A 12,846-nucleotide genomic window follows, 5' to 3' on the forward strand; every position below is an offset into this window, starting at 1 on the left:
TGACATCGACGCTGACGTGGACAAATTCGCTGTTTACTTCCGGGTTTCGCGATTGCGACTGCGCGTTGTCTTTGCATCAGACAGCATCAGACGGCTTGCATACTTGACATATTTATGCTAATTTCGCCGACACTTTCGTGCATTCGAGTTTTATAGCTCGATTGACCTTCCTTGCTTGGAAAGGATGGAGATCCCAATAGCATAACGCAATGTAACCAAATATTTTGAGTTCATGCTACTCTGGCGAAAGTTGAGTGATGCGCAAATGACATGTATCTTCTGTAGACCTATGCTTTGTTGTCATTTGGCAGGCACGCAATGATCACGTGCTTTGGTATGTGTATGTTTTGGTTTGAAGTATTTTCGATGTAGGTGGATCGTTGTCTACGATCGCGTGCAGCACATTCTTTCTCTCGCCAATCTTGAATTCAAATTTGGAACAAGATTTTAAACAAAAGTCTATTAATGAATAAAATTATATTTTTAGAATTAAAAAATGGTAAATTTCCTTAAGGTCATGCTCGCATTTATATGACACCCCTATGTACTAAATGGTATGATTCATGAATATGCATGACCTTTCACGGGTCGACCAGCTGATCGGTCGTTGATAACAAACAGTTTGACAGAACGTCAACAAAGAGCCTCCATAAATACATACAGACGACCGTTGTGTAAGGGCGATTGTGACCTAACGTATACCGATATTTGCTCCGTTTTCTTGCATCAACTCACACCCAGACACGATCACTCTTCATATTTACGTTGCATACGTAGTAACAAGGTAAGAATTATTGATAAGCTGGGTGTTTTTCATGGTTTTCTAGATATTTTTTTTGGTGAGTGTATTCGCGATCGAATGTACGTTGTGACCCGAGGTCAGAATACCGGTTTGGCGCTTAAAATGTAGTCAAAATGCTTTGAAAGGTATTGTTTTTAAAAAATGTTTTCTCTGAAATTCCAGCGCTGATTTTGAGATCACGTAATTTTCTAAAAACGCATAATTTATTATTGAAATTTAAGAATTAATATTTTCTGACGGAGGCCACTTCTGGGGCAGGGCTGGGACTCGTTGCTAACCATTACATGTATATAGTTAGCACCTCGACCGTGTCGCCTTGTCCATTACCCTGCAAAAGTAAGGGCTACGCCCTTTCCTTCAATTTTGCATTGGAAGCCTTCCCTAGTTCGAGTATTTATTTTAAAACTAAAATACGACTTTAGAATCGTTGTTACTTTCATTTGCCAACCGATTTCCACGGTTCTTGTTGGCGCATTTTTTTTAGAGATTGCTTTCAAAGGTAGAAAATCAATCGACGGAAAGCGAGTCTACTGTCGTCCAGTCCAGTCCACTCACTGTATCTATATCGATTCGCGTTACCGTCGGTTATCTTTCAACTCTTTGGCATGTCTGGAAATATTGGTTTAGCACTAGCCATGGTCATAATTTTTAGCAAGTTTAACTGTAAGACTTGGGTAAGGTGTCGGTTAGGTGGAAAACTGTCGCTAAATATTTAATCAGCTAACTTGATATTTGGTTCTCAATATACCTATCAAAAATAGGGATGAGTAATGAAGATTCTCATATGCAAATTGTTGGTGAAAAAATACCAACAGTAACACCACCCTTCGAAAAAACTAAAAGCTATCGAAGATGTATTTGTATATGGTGTCTCAAAGTGGAATGAATGAGACGGGTATTGCATTTCACATGATAGTGCTAAGCTTGTAGGTAAGATTCAAGATGTTACCATAGTAATGACAACCAACAATGATGTTGTGACGTCATGGTTATATTGGCCCCCACACTTATGAGTTATGACAACCGTCAACCTATTTTGTAAATGTTGGAGTTACACAACAGATCGCAAACGAAATATTGCAAGACTTGGAGAAATTCTTAACTGTTAATCGCTTTGTTTGCATGTAATCTCAAGGCTTTCGTCTGATTTCATCATTGTATGTAAAGTAACGGCGACCCCGTTATTATTGTCATGCAAATTTATCATGAATATTGAATTAACCGGAACGTCAACAAAAGTATATCGCTCGTTTATACATACGTTCGTACGTACACAAACTACGCAGTCAAAAATTCTCGATCGCGGTCAATAGTTACGGAAAGACACAAACGAATTTTACTACTTGACGAAAACAGTGTTCAAAAAACAGGATCACGCTTCAGCGACAGTGAGTAAGTTAATAACGTTATTAATTTCAGTAATACCTCATATTTATTCTTGAGGCCTCCCGTTTACGTGTGAGTTGTTTTGTTTATAAAATGTCACGAGAAACCGGTATATACGTATTCTTGTACGTCACACATTGACAGCTGTGTTCGACGCCTTGTTTGTTGTCACAATTTTGACTTTTGTGGCGTAAGTATAATACCTTGATGTTGATTTTATGTGTTTAAAGTTTCTTTGTTTATCACCCAACATGACGGGAAGGGAAATCCATTGTCCACGTAAAGGTTATTAGATTTTACGTAATGTTTGTAATATTCATTTGCAACAATACTAGCTGCTACCCCTACTTTGTTCACAGGATACATTTGGAATAGTCCAATCGAATGGATTGTAGATCGAACATTAAATCCTATTTAAGTTATACAGAATATTAGAAATACATGTACATAATATATGGATGATGGCAGTCAATATATGGCATTGATAAAATTATTTTCATTTTGACACTCTATTTTGAAAATATTGGAAAATCACAGAGTGGGACGTGTGTGGAGGGGGGGGGGCTACAAACAATTTGACCTCCATTATATGTCAAGGTCACAGAATGCCAGTACACCTATGCCTCTAGCATATTGTCACAATTTTAGTACAAATGATGGAGCACACATGTCAGAAATTGATGCTTATTGATCTTATCAATATTAATCTTACAAAAAAAAAATGATTGAACATGACCCTTGAACTCCTGCATGAACTGATCATGAATTGGTAACAATGTGTCATGGAAATACTAGATAGCACTTAAATTGCATTTATGTTTGGAAATTCTACACAGAAATGATTCAAATATCAAGCTGATATTTTCACCAAGGCCCTCGTGGTGCTCCATTGGAGTGCAGCTGGTTATATACTGCCCTGGTGGTGTGTGGATCTAGGTTAAGTATTGGCTGTCACCCAATAAAAAGTGATAAGTCAGCAAGAATGTACACTCCCTTTTATGGACATGCAGCACAAAGCTCCTCATTTACATGTTGACTCTATGTGGTCATTAGTGGCGCTGTTGTACTCTCTGCATACAATTCCAGGGTACTGCCTCATTATCCATAGTATACAAATGCAGATCTGATACATATGCAAGACTAGGATTCCCCCTCCCCCCCTCTATATGTCTGACTTTTATAACTTGTATATAGGGGTATATAGCATTTGAAGGAAATTAAAAGTTAAACTTCAAAGTTTTTGCATTTGTGACATATAACAAAAACCCTGGAGTATTACTGTCTGTGCAAAGTATCTATTAACATTCAAATTGAGGTTAACCAGTAACAAAGGAACAATAAAATGTAAAATTAGAACAACTAGTTGCTTTTATGCCAGACACAGTGTAATGACATAATAGCTATTATGATTTCCCTGGAGAATATAAAAACTATATAGGCTGTATATATATTTAATAGTTAAATTGATGAGTTACTTTCTATGTTACAGGGGAAGTGAAATTGTCATTTTCAACTTTCATTTCATTTTTTTATTTTTTTTTAAATTTATTTTCAGAGTTGTATATCAGTATGTTCAGTGGCATCACCAGTTACATCTTTGGAACTAGCTCAGATGACCAGTCTGTGCCTGATAATGAAACTGTGTTGAAAACCACCGACGCTGACAATGAATGGGTGCTAGTTGATATTTCAGGTAAGGTAGCAGGATGTCAAAACAACAAAATGAAATATTGCAAAGACAAGAAATAGTCTCTTTATTTCATCTTGTTTCCTCACATTTGCAAGTTTGGTTTATCTTTTGTGTGTTTTCTTAGAAGTGTAAAAGAAGGAAAAGGTCTACAAAGGTGAAAACTGTTAAGAGACAAAGTTATGTCAAGTAAATAAATACATGATTGACCAGATAGTTTTGTGCTTTCTATAACGGGAATGGGATTAGATATATTATGTGTTCTGTTTAAAATCTCCCATATATGGATGTAATTAATGAATTAAAATTAAGTCAAGATCATTAGAAACATGATTTGTCATTTACACTGCATTTCAACAAGTATCAGCAGCTAATTAATGTGAACCTCCCCCCCCAAAAAAAAATAAATAAATAAATAAAAAAATAAAAAAAATAAAAAAAACCCACTAATTTATTGCATATTTATCTCCTTTGAGTATTCCATATCAATGAAAACCCAATGTGAAACTCTCTTCACATGTCATGTAATGTACATTTTTGGTATTACCTTCATCTGAAAGGTTGATGATAATATCAGGCTCATCTCAAATTTCTTTAATTTGTTGACAAAAAATGAGTAAAATGAGACATTGATACTACAATGACAAACACAGTAGGTAAAATAATAATGACAGTATTTAGCTGGCCTGGTAGTACAGAAGTTCAACTTTATGCTTTGTTGAATACTTGAAATTAATACTTTGTTCTTGTTGAATAATCTAGAGCAAGCAAAAAGTACAAGCGAGGCCAGAGATGAACCAATATCTTATGACAATGACAACCAAGCAGTCCCTCTTCCAAACATCGCTCCTGACGAGAGTTGGTTTGTAACACCACCACCATGTTTCACAGCAGGAGGTCATTCTCCGGTTCACATGGAACCAAACCCCCTGGAAGATCTGCTCATAGAACACCCAAGTATGTCTGTGTATGGTGTCCGACCAAACAGAACAGATGCTGAGGCTGCAGAAAGCAGCCAAGCAGCAGAAGGCTCAAATCAAGAGCCTAGAGAACAGGGTGTTGCTCAGAGACGACCTCGTCGTGCTGCTGCTGTAGCAGCACAGCTTGGCATTGAGCACCAGCAAGCTGCATATATAAGATCTCAAAAACATGAACAAAAACATAAACAAAAGAAATTATGTCCTGGGAAAATGCACCGTGCCAATAAAGCGTACCAGCAACAGAGTAGAAGACAGAAAAAGAGGGACCTAATAAGCAATCATAGCATCAAGATCTGTAAAAAACGATGTTAACGATGGAAGATATAATGGACCCCCCTACAACATCATGGAATTGAAGTCATTGTCACTGGGATATTAAACTATCCTCCCTGGATAACAAATTCAAGAGATGTTTCTTTCCTGAAATAATTTTAAAAGCAAACAATACCACGTGCCATTGTGAGATCATCAATTTATGTGTGTATGTGTTCTTTTTTCGTGAGACCCAAGAACAGAGTAAAAGATCTAATAAACTGTGAAGAATGCATGAATATTTGCTGTGTGTGCTTTTTAACATCCATAGATAAATTACACAGCTCTAAGCTGTTTTTAAAGTTATCGGTACTCATACTTTTCACATATATTTAAAAGAGAGTACACCTTTAATATTTTCAATATACCAAAATGGCATCTGGTAGACCTCGACTCACATTGTACTATGATGACCTTTTTTATTATCATTAGCAGTGGCAATTTCTAACTCCATGGAAACTGGACCGTTTTGCGACAACGATTCTCGAACATGCTTAAAGCGGGATATGTGACGCCTGTGGACTGTAATATACATAACTGTGTATTTGCACAGGAATACTAAATATCAATTTAGCTATTTTATGAAATTGCTTGTAGAATATATAATGTATTGAATTTTATTGAAAATAATAATTTTTGACCAAATTATGTTTTTCAAATTTTGAAATTGTGATATTGAACTTTGTGTATATTTCACAATATGTGAATACGTGTTTATTTCAACTCTTCTGTGGAGTGTTCAACTTGTGATGATGTTAACTTTATTTGGTAATATTTACTGTTTTAACTTGGCTGTTAATATCTGCATTTTAAAACTTCATGTTAGCTATGTATCTATGGTAACGTATACCTTTCGATATGAAACTGAACACAAAATCCTAAAATTGTGATGTAAGGTCAGATTTTACCCAGCTGTCAATTGTTCAAGTGGTGGAAGCCATGTGATCAAATACTAGTTTCATGTGATCAAATGTTGATAGCATGTGATTGATAGATGTCATCATGTATTCAAATGTTCCACTTTATGTGATCTAATTAACATATTGTACATTGTAAGTGAAAGGTTGATATTATAGAAGCGCTTTGAATAGAGACTTTATCAATATCATTTGTTGCATTTTTGTCAGGTTTTCTTGGAATCAGAAAACATCTAATAGGTAAATTGTCTATACATAGAATTAGTCTAGTTGGTAATCATAGTTCTGGTTCTTTATACTTTAAAAATGAACAAAGAAATGAAAAAAAAATTGAATATTATGAAAAACAAATAAAAAACCTCAAAATGCTTCAAAGCAGCACATGAAGAGAAACAAAATTTGTGAAAAAAACACAAAATAAAACGAAATGTAAAGTAGTGATAGAGAATGTGATAATCCTAAGAATACTGTAGAAAGTGTAGATGGTAGTTTTCTTGACATATAAGAATTGTATATTGATTTCAATAATTATACTAATAACAAATAATTCAAAGCTGTAATTTTTAAACTGAAATTTAAATTATATAGAAGTATTTGTGAATGGTGTACATACAGACAGTCTGAGTTCTAGTGACCTCATTCCTGTCATTATTTTTAAGTAGCTGGCTGTCAGTAGCTGTATTGCAGTCAAGGTCACAGTTATTGCCATTATAGCAACCGAGTCTGTAATTGGAGAGTGGGTATCACTCTTGTCAAAATGTTCGATGCTGTCTAGTTAGCGGTATGCTTGTATGGTCTTGTTATGTTCTGAAAGTGGCCATTTGTTCTGTGATAGGGTGAGATACGATACTTTTTGAGTGTGCATTTGTTGTCTTAGAATTATTATAGTTAGCATTTTATAGTGATTTAGTGTTGGTCACAAAATTCTTACAATTTTCTAGTTTCAAGAATTACGTAAAGTAAGGTAGACAAAAATGGGTAAAATCTGACCTTTTATTTATAAAATCAAACTGAATCTTAGTTTCATGGTTGACCTTTTCACCCCTTCTCTCTGTAATGGTATGGTCCAGCTTATTTTAAGAACAAAGTGGATGTACTAAAAGTCCAGAAAGATGGGGAGGAAAGGTTACCCACACATAACAACAGATAATGCTTCAGCAGGTGAAAACATCCAACTATATTTGTCTATAAACTCAGGGCTTTCAATAATTTATAAGTATATAGCTCATCTCTCCTAAAGTCTTTGCCTGATTCATGTCTATGTTCTGCTGATATAATTACCATGGCTGTTAAAATTGAAATCAGTTTTAAGTACAGCACAATAAATTAATATGTATAGAACCATTGGTATTTGAACTAACCGATATAAAATGGAGACCTCAGCTGTCTTTAAGGGTATGGTATTGCTTTCTGCTAGTAGAAACTAAAATTACAGGAATTAGTTTGCATGCTATACTAGTTGTACTTTAAAGCTGAATACGCTGCTTGATCAAAATATTTTTCTTTTTTGTCAATGAAAGCTGCAATAATTAATTGAAAAATGATACGACACTTTAAGAAATCAGGCACAGATTCTCTAAGACGTGCAGAATTATCTTTTTATTGATAGCTGAAAAATGAGACAACATTTTACGAAATCAGGCACAGACTTTCTAAGACGTGCAGAATGATCTTTACATTGATAACTAGGATATTTATATTTCTACACTGCTGTGGACTGATGGCATTACTGTCATATTAGGATAATGGCTCTTATCTACTTTTCATCTACATTCTCATATGTCAACATTTGTGGCTATATAACCAATGTATTCTGATCTGATACCAGTTTTCTGAACAAAAGTTGGAATAGACATCACAAATCATATGCTATTCATAATGTTATATCCACAGCAGAGGTAGAAATTAAATCTCTATATCCAAACCAAAGGATTACAATAGTGCAAACTTGTTAATAGAATTTGACATCCCAAATATCTGGGCATCCTATTGATCTTTTCTAGGTTTTTGGTGACGACCCGAATTGTAACATAAAACTTAAACATTTTAATCAGCCAATTTTATTCTATTTTGTCAGATTTCTGTCTTTGTGGCAATTCATGATCACCAAAAACTGTGATTTATTGAATATTTTTAACAGGTGTTTATCACCACTTGTATCAAAATAACTGATACTGTAATATTGTTAGGTTATCATGTCATGACTCTGATAGCCTCCCCTGGCAATTTGCCACGACAATTACTTAGAGAATTCACAACTAATGTAATATTCATTAAGTGATTGATTGTTAGTCATAATTATCAAGCCAGTACAGTATTTAAACTAAAACAACAGTACAATTTCTTGTCTGCACCTCAGTATCACTCAACACACTTGATAATTTTCAATATTTAGCTTTCAGAGTAACTTTGTTTTATTGATGGGCTGATAATTTTCAGTTGTATAGGGTGCTATCTAAAACCATAATACAAAGTTGGTAAATGTGATTACTGCCTTTACAAGACTTATTTAAATACAATTGCCCACCACATTCTTGCCGTATTATTTCACTTCCACATTATTGTTTTGCTTTTTTGTCAGCATTAATATCATTTCAAAATTACAAGATTTGTTTTAGCTTTTGTTATTATTACTATATATTACATTATTTGTCCCCCCCCCCCACATTAAGTAATATAAAAAAAAAATTCCCTCCAGAATTTTATTATCATTATCAATTGGTGCATATTGATTTTAAATTGTACAGAGCACAAACTGGGCGTAATTTATCAAAAACAGGGTACTTCTAAATTGGCAATCAAGTGTCATTGCAACTGCTCCATAATTTAATTTTCAAAATTTGCAAAAAAGATGATTTTTTACTAATTACAAGATGTGTTGTTATGTGAATAGAAATTTAATTTTGTTGTTTTCATTTCATTGTCATTGGAATGAAGTTGTTTACTACGGGATGTAATTTATCAGCATGTTGCAGTTAGTCTGTTGGTGGAAAACTCTACAGTTGTTACTTTTAGGTTTATTTCTAATTGTACTGCTCTGTAAGGTAGCAACTATTATTGTTTTACTTGCTAAGACATGGTAACTGTTTAGAATCTCTTGTGCATATTTTCTGTGTGTGTAGCACCATAGATGCGATTTTGTATGATTTTGATGAGTGTGTAAACACTACAGTCATGCTTGCCATTAGTTACCAGTATTGTCAATTTAAAATGATATAAAAATTGACCATATGTCTAGAATACGCATACAGGTTTGTCAACAGCCTACGGCATATGTTATAACAATCTGATTTAAAAGAAAGAAATAGATTCACTTTTTGTAGACAGTGACAAATTGAAAATGTCAAAAACATCATTACCATGATGGTTATTGATAAAATGCCAATGTAAAAATATTGGAAGTGATGATAGTTAATTCCTGTGTAAACATATACGCAAGATATCCACTTGAACACATACTGTGGTGACATCCCATGGTAATAAGTTTGTATTCCTAGAAACAAGAGTTGAGTTTTTGTAATATCTACAATGTATTTATTTGACATCACTATTCATTTATGTATAACGGAAGTAATAGTACTCCTCTAGAGAATATGATAGTGTGTGTTCTGACAGACTTCCTGCAACAACCATGCTGTCTGTGTTTAAAACATGATATGTACTCAAAACCACAGGAACTGCATAGTTTGAATAGGGAACTTGCAAACCCGCTATGTTGAATATTGCATCATGGGAAATGTGATAATAAATACTAATCAAATAGTATTGTAAACAATGTTGACATTGTTTTTAACCACAAATGATCAATTCATAGACGCCCTGAACATTGTGGGAGGTTTATTTTATCGGTAACTCCTGATTAGGTATTGCGATAACCACAGATAATGAACCCATAGTCCTTTGCGTCTGAGCATGCTCAGTTTGGATTGCAAGTTCCCTAGTATGTAGCTCAGTCTCCAACAAGGCAATGTCGTATTCCATTGACCATTTTACATGTATAGACTGTCTAAAAATGTCAATTTTCTGCACTTCTGTAGTGATTGCAAAACTTGAAATTCTGAAATGTAAATCTATACACTTCTTACATTCTTGACTCTACAGGATAACATTATATATTCATTTTGTGTGTCTTTAACTTATTGACCCCAAAACATTCAAATGTGTCAACTATATTCCTATTACTAGAATGTCTGAATTTGCCAAAGCAATATCAAGTTCATGGAGGCTGGCAAAGGACATTGATGACATCATTATTTAATGTTTCTGTTTTTGTGTGTTACTATGCAACAAAAGTTTCACAAAAAAAATGTATTTAAAACTTTTTTCTGTATATGTATGTTTTGTACATGTATGATATGATAGGGTTGTGAAGTTGTAAAGATATTGGTACGAGAGTGTTTTGATGCATGGTTCATAGAATTATACAGTTGTAGATACTGTTTTAACCTCAAGAAATAAAATTTAAAAAAAAAACTATTTTGAAAAATAAACATGTTTCAATGTGTGTCTGACTTATTAAATATATGATGTTTCATCAGTAATGTCTAGACTGTTGACATGTTCCTTATTTTTTGCTGTAAATGAGTATCTAAATGACTGGAACTTCCAATTTTTCTACCTCAATCAACATATCATATAAATATACTCGACTACTGATTTTCAGAGCAAAGGTGAAACCCAACCATGTCTCAGCGGGCTTTATCTCAAGTATAGTCTAGTTCTCGATGGTGATGTTGACTTCAGACTTTCACCGTCTAGTCAAGCCCCTGACTCAAGGTGTTAATTGTGGTTTTGACCCATAGTGAGCGAAGCGCGAACAGCGCATGTCAGTAGTAACCTAGCTATCACAAATTGACAAGCTGTCGTCATTGCTCAAACATTTTTGACCTTTCTCAAGTTTCTAAGACTGATATGATATGCAAATGTCCAACCAGGACTCCATCTCCAGTCTGTTTAAACTAAAATCACATGGGGACGCGTTGATGTCATCATGTTTATATGAACACTGTAGGGGAGTACAAAATTCTGTGTGAGAGTCATGGGCTTGACCAGACAGTGAAAGTATGAAGTCAACGTCACCGTCGGGAACTAAACTATATCTCAAGGAACTGATCTCAATATTATATCATGCTTACTTTCGGCATACATGATAAATTATAAAAAGAGCCTGCAGAGTTTAAAAGCAGAGACGAGACCAAACCATTACTCTGACCAGATTTTGAATTTTTAGTATGTGTTTACATAATGCAAATTGTAGGTTTCATGTATGGTTTTTCAAAGAAACAGTAGAAATGGTGACTGCAATTTAGCTGGCTCAGATCTAGCAATGTGATTTGAGATGTCATATATTAGAGTGAACCTATACTTGTCCTAATAGGTTTGTCATTGTAACACCTTAAAAATGATAGGTATGTTGGCCATTAAAATAAGATATGTGTTGGCGATGCTCATAATTCATGAAAGTACTTTGAAAGGTCTGGATGTCTTTACTCTAGTATCTGGTCATGGGGGGATTTTGACGATCATCTCCCATCAGACTAACATTTTCCTGTTATGGTTGTGGCAGTGGTGGTGGTGGTGGTGGGGGGAATTTTGGCTATCATCTCCTATCACGTCTAACATTTTCTCGTAATGTTTGTGACTTTTACACCTAAAATTAGATTATGATTTCCTGCAGCGATATGTCTATGTCCATCATGAAATCTAGATATGTCCATGTCCATCATGAAATCTAGATATGTCTACTTCCATCATGAAATCTAGATATGTCTACTTCCATCATGAAATCTAGATATGTCTATGGCCATCATGAAATCTAGATATGTCTACCTCCATCATGAAATCTAGATATGTCTACCTCCATCATGAAATCTAGATATGTCTATGGCCATCATGAAATCTAGATATGTCTATGTCCATCATGAAATCTAGATATGTCTACCTCCATCATGAAATCTAGATATGTCTATGGCCATCATGAAATCTAGATATGTCTATGTCCATCATGAAATCTAGATATGTCTACTTCCATCATGAAATCTAGATATGTTTATGGCCATCATGAAATCTATCCCTACTTGTGAACCAACTTGGTTCTAGTCATATGATAACACTATTTACATGCACGTCATCTCTCAGCGGGTATATTAATAAGAATTTGTGCTGTCTTTCTGTCTCTAATAGCACGTAAAATAACGTAAATGACAATTACAGTCGGAAGGAAAGGTCAGTGATAAAATTTGAGACACAAACTCATTCATCAAAAGTCTATCAGCTAATTGTGGAAATATAAAACGCTGTAGTCGTGACTCTCCCACACTGAAGACAAATACTATGTTTTCCTAGGCATGACTAATTAGTGATGAAGAAATGAAATACTAGTATCAGCTATTGAACCAAAACTGATGATATACATGTAATATTAATTAGATAAAAGAAATTCTGGTTGCCAGGGACAACGGTGCACGAAGTTTACGTGAAAGGAGGGAATGTGTACGTGTTCCAGCAGTAATCATATCAATGCTATAGATCACTTTCACCTTCAAAACATAGCCAATAATAGCAACACCAATATTGAGACTCAAGGTAAAATATATAAAAATTAATGAGTACTATTGTATGACTACTACAATGTGGAATTAATTGATGTCATCAAGGTGACTTGACATAAAACAGAAAGATGTCTCCTATTGTCTATTACATCATTCCGACCATATTTTGTGTATCCCTAGAGGGAGGTATTTTGTGTATCCCTAGAGGGAG

General features: G+C 34.5%; 1 protein-coding gene across 1 annotated transcript; it reads left to right on the forward strand.

Annotated features, from left to right (window-relative positions):
- The first annotated feature begins 2,041 nt into the window (after nucleotides 1-2,041).
- Nucleotides 2,042-10,531, forward strand: LOC144437486 (uncharacterized). The gene is made up of 3 exons (XM_078126429.1): nucleotides 2,042-2,190; nucleotides 3,744-3,881; nucleotides 4,638-10,531. Exons 2-3 carry the CDS (start codon nucleotides 3,758-3,760, stop codon nucleotides 5,165-5,167), a joined length of 654 nt encoding a protein of 217 aa, XP_077982555.1. The 5' UTR covers nucleotides 2,042-2,190; nucleotides 3,744-3,757; the 3' UTR covers nucleotides 5,168-10,531.
- Nucleotides 10,532-12,846: the final 2,315 nt, after the last annotated feature.

The sequence above is a fragment of the Glandiceps talaboti genome, chromosome 7, assembly GCF_964340395.1.
Source record: "Glandiceps talaboti chromosome 7, keGlaTala1.1, whole genome shotgun sequence".
Lineage (NCBI taxonomy): Eukaryota > Metazoa > Hemichordata > Enteropneusta > Spengelidae > Glandiceps > Glandiceps talaboti.

Excerpts from the sequence above, each read along its gene's own strand:
- LOC144437486 (XM_078126429.1), top strand. The coding sequence starts at position 3,758 with ATGTTCAGTGGCATCACCAGTTACATCTTTGGAACTAGCTCAGATGAC. Across the intron at positions 3,882-4,637 it reads GGTGCTAGTTGATATTTCAG|AGCAAGCAAAAAGTACAAGC; the intron begins GTAAGGTAGCAG and ends TGAATAATCTAG.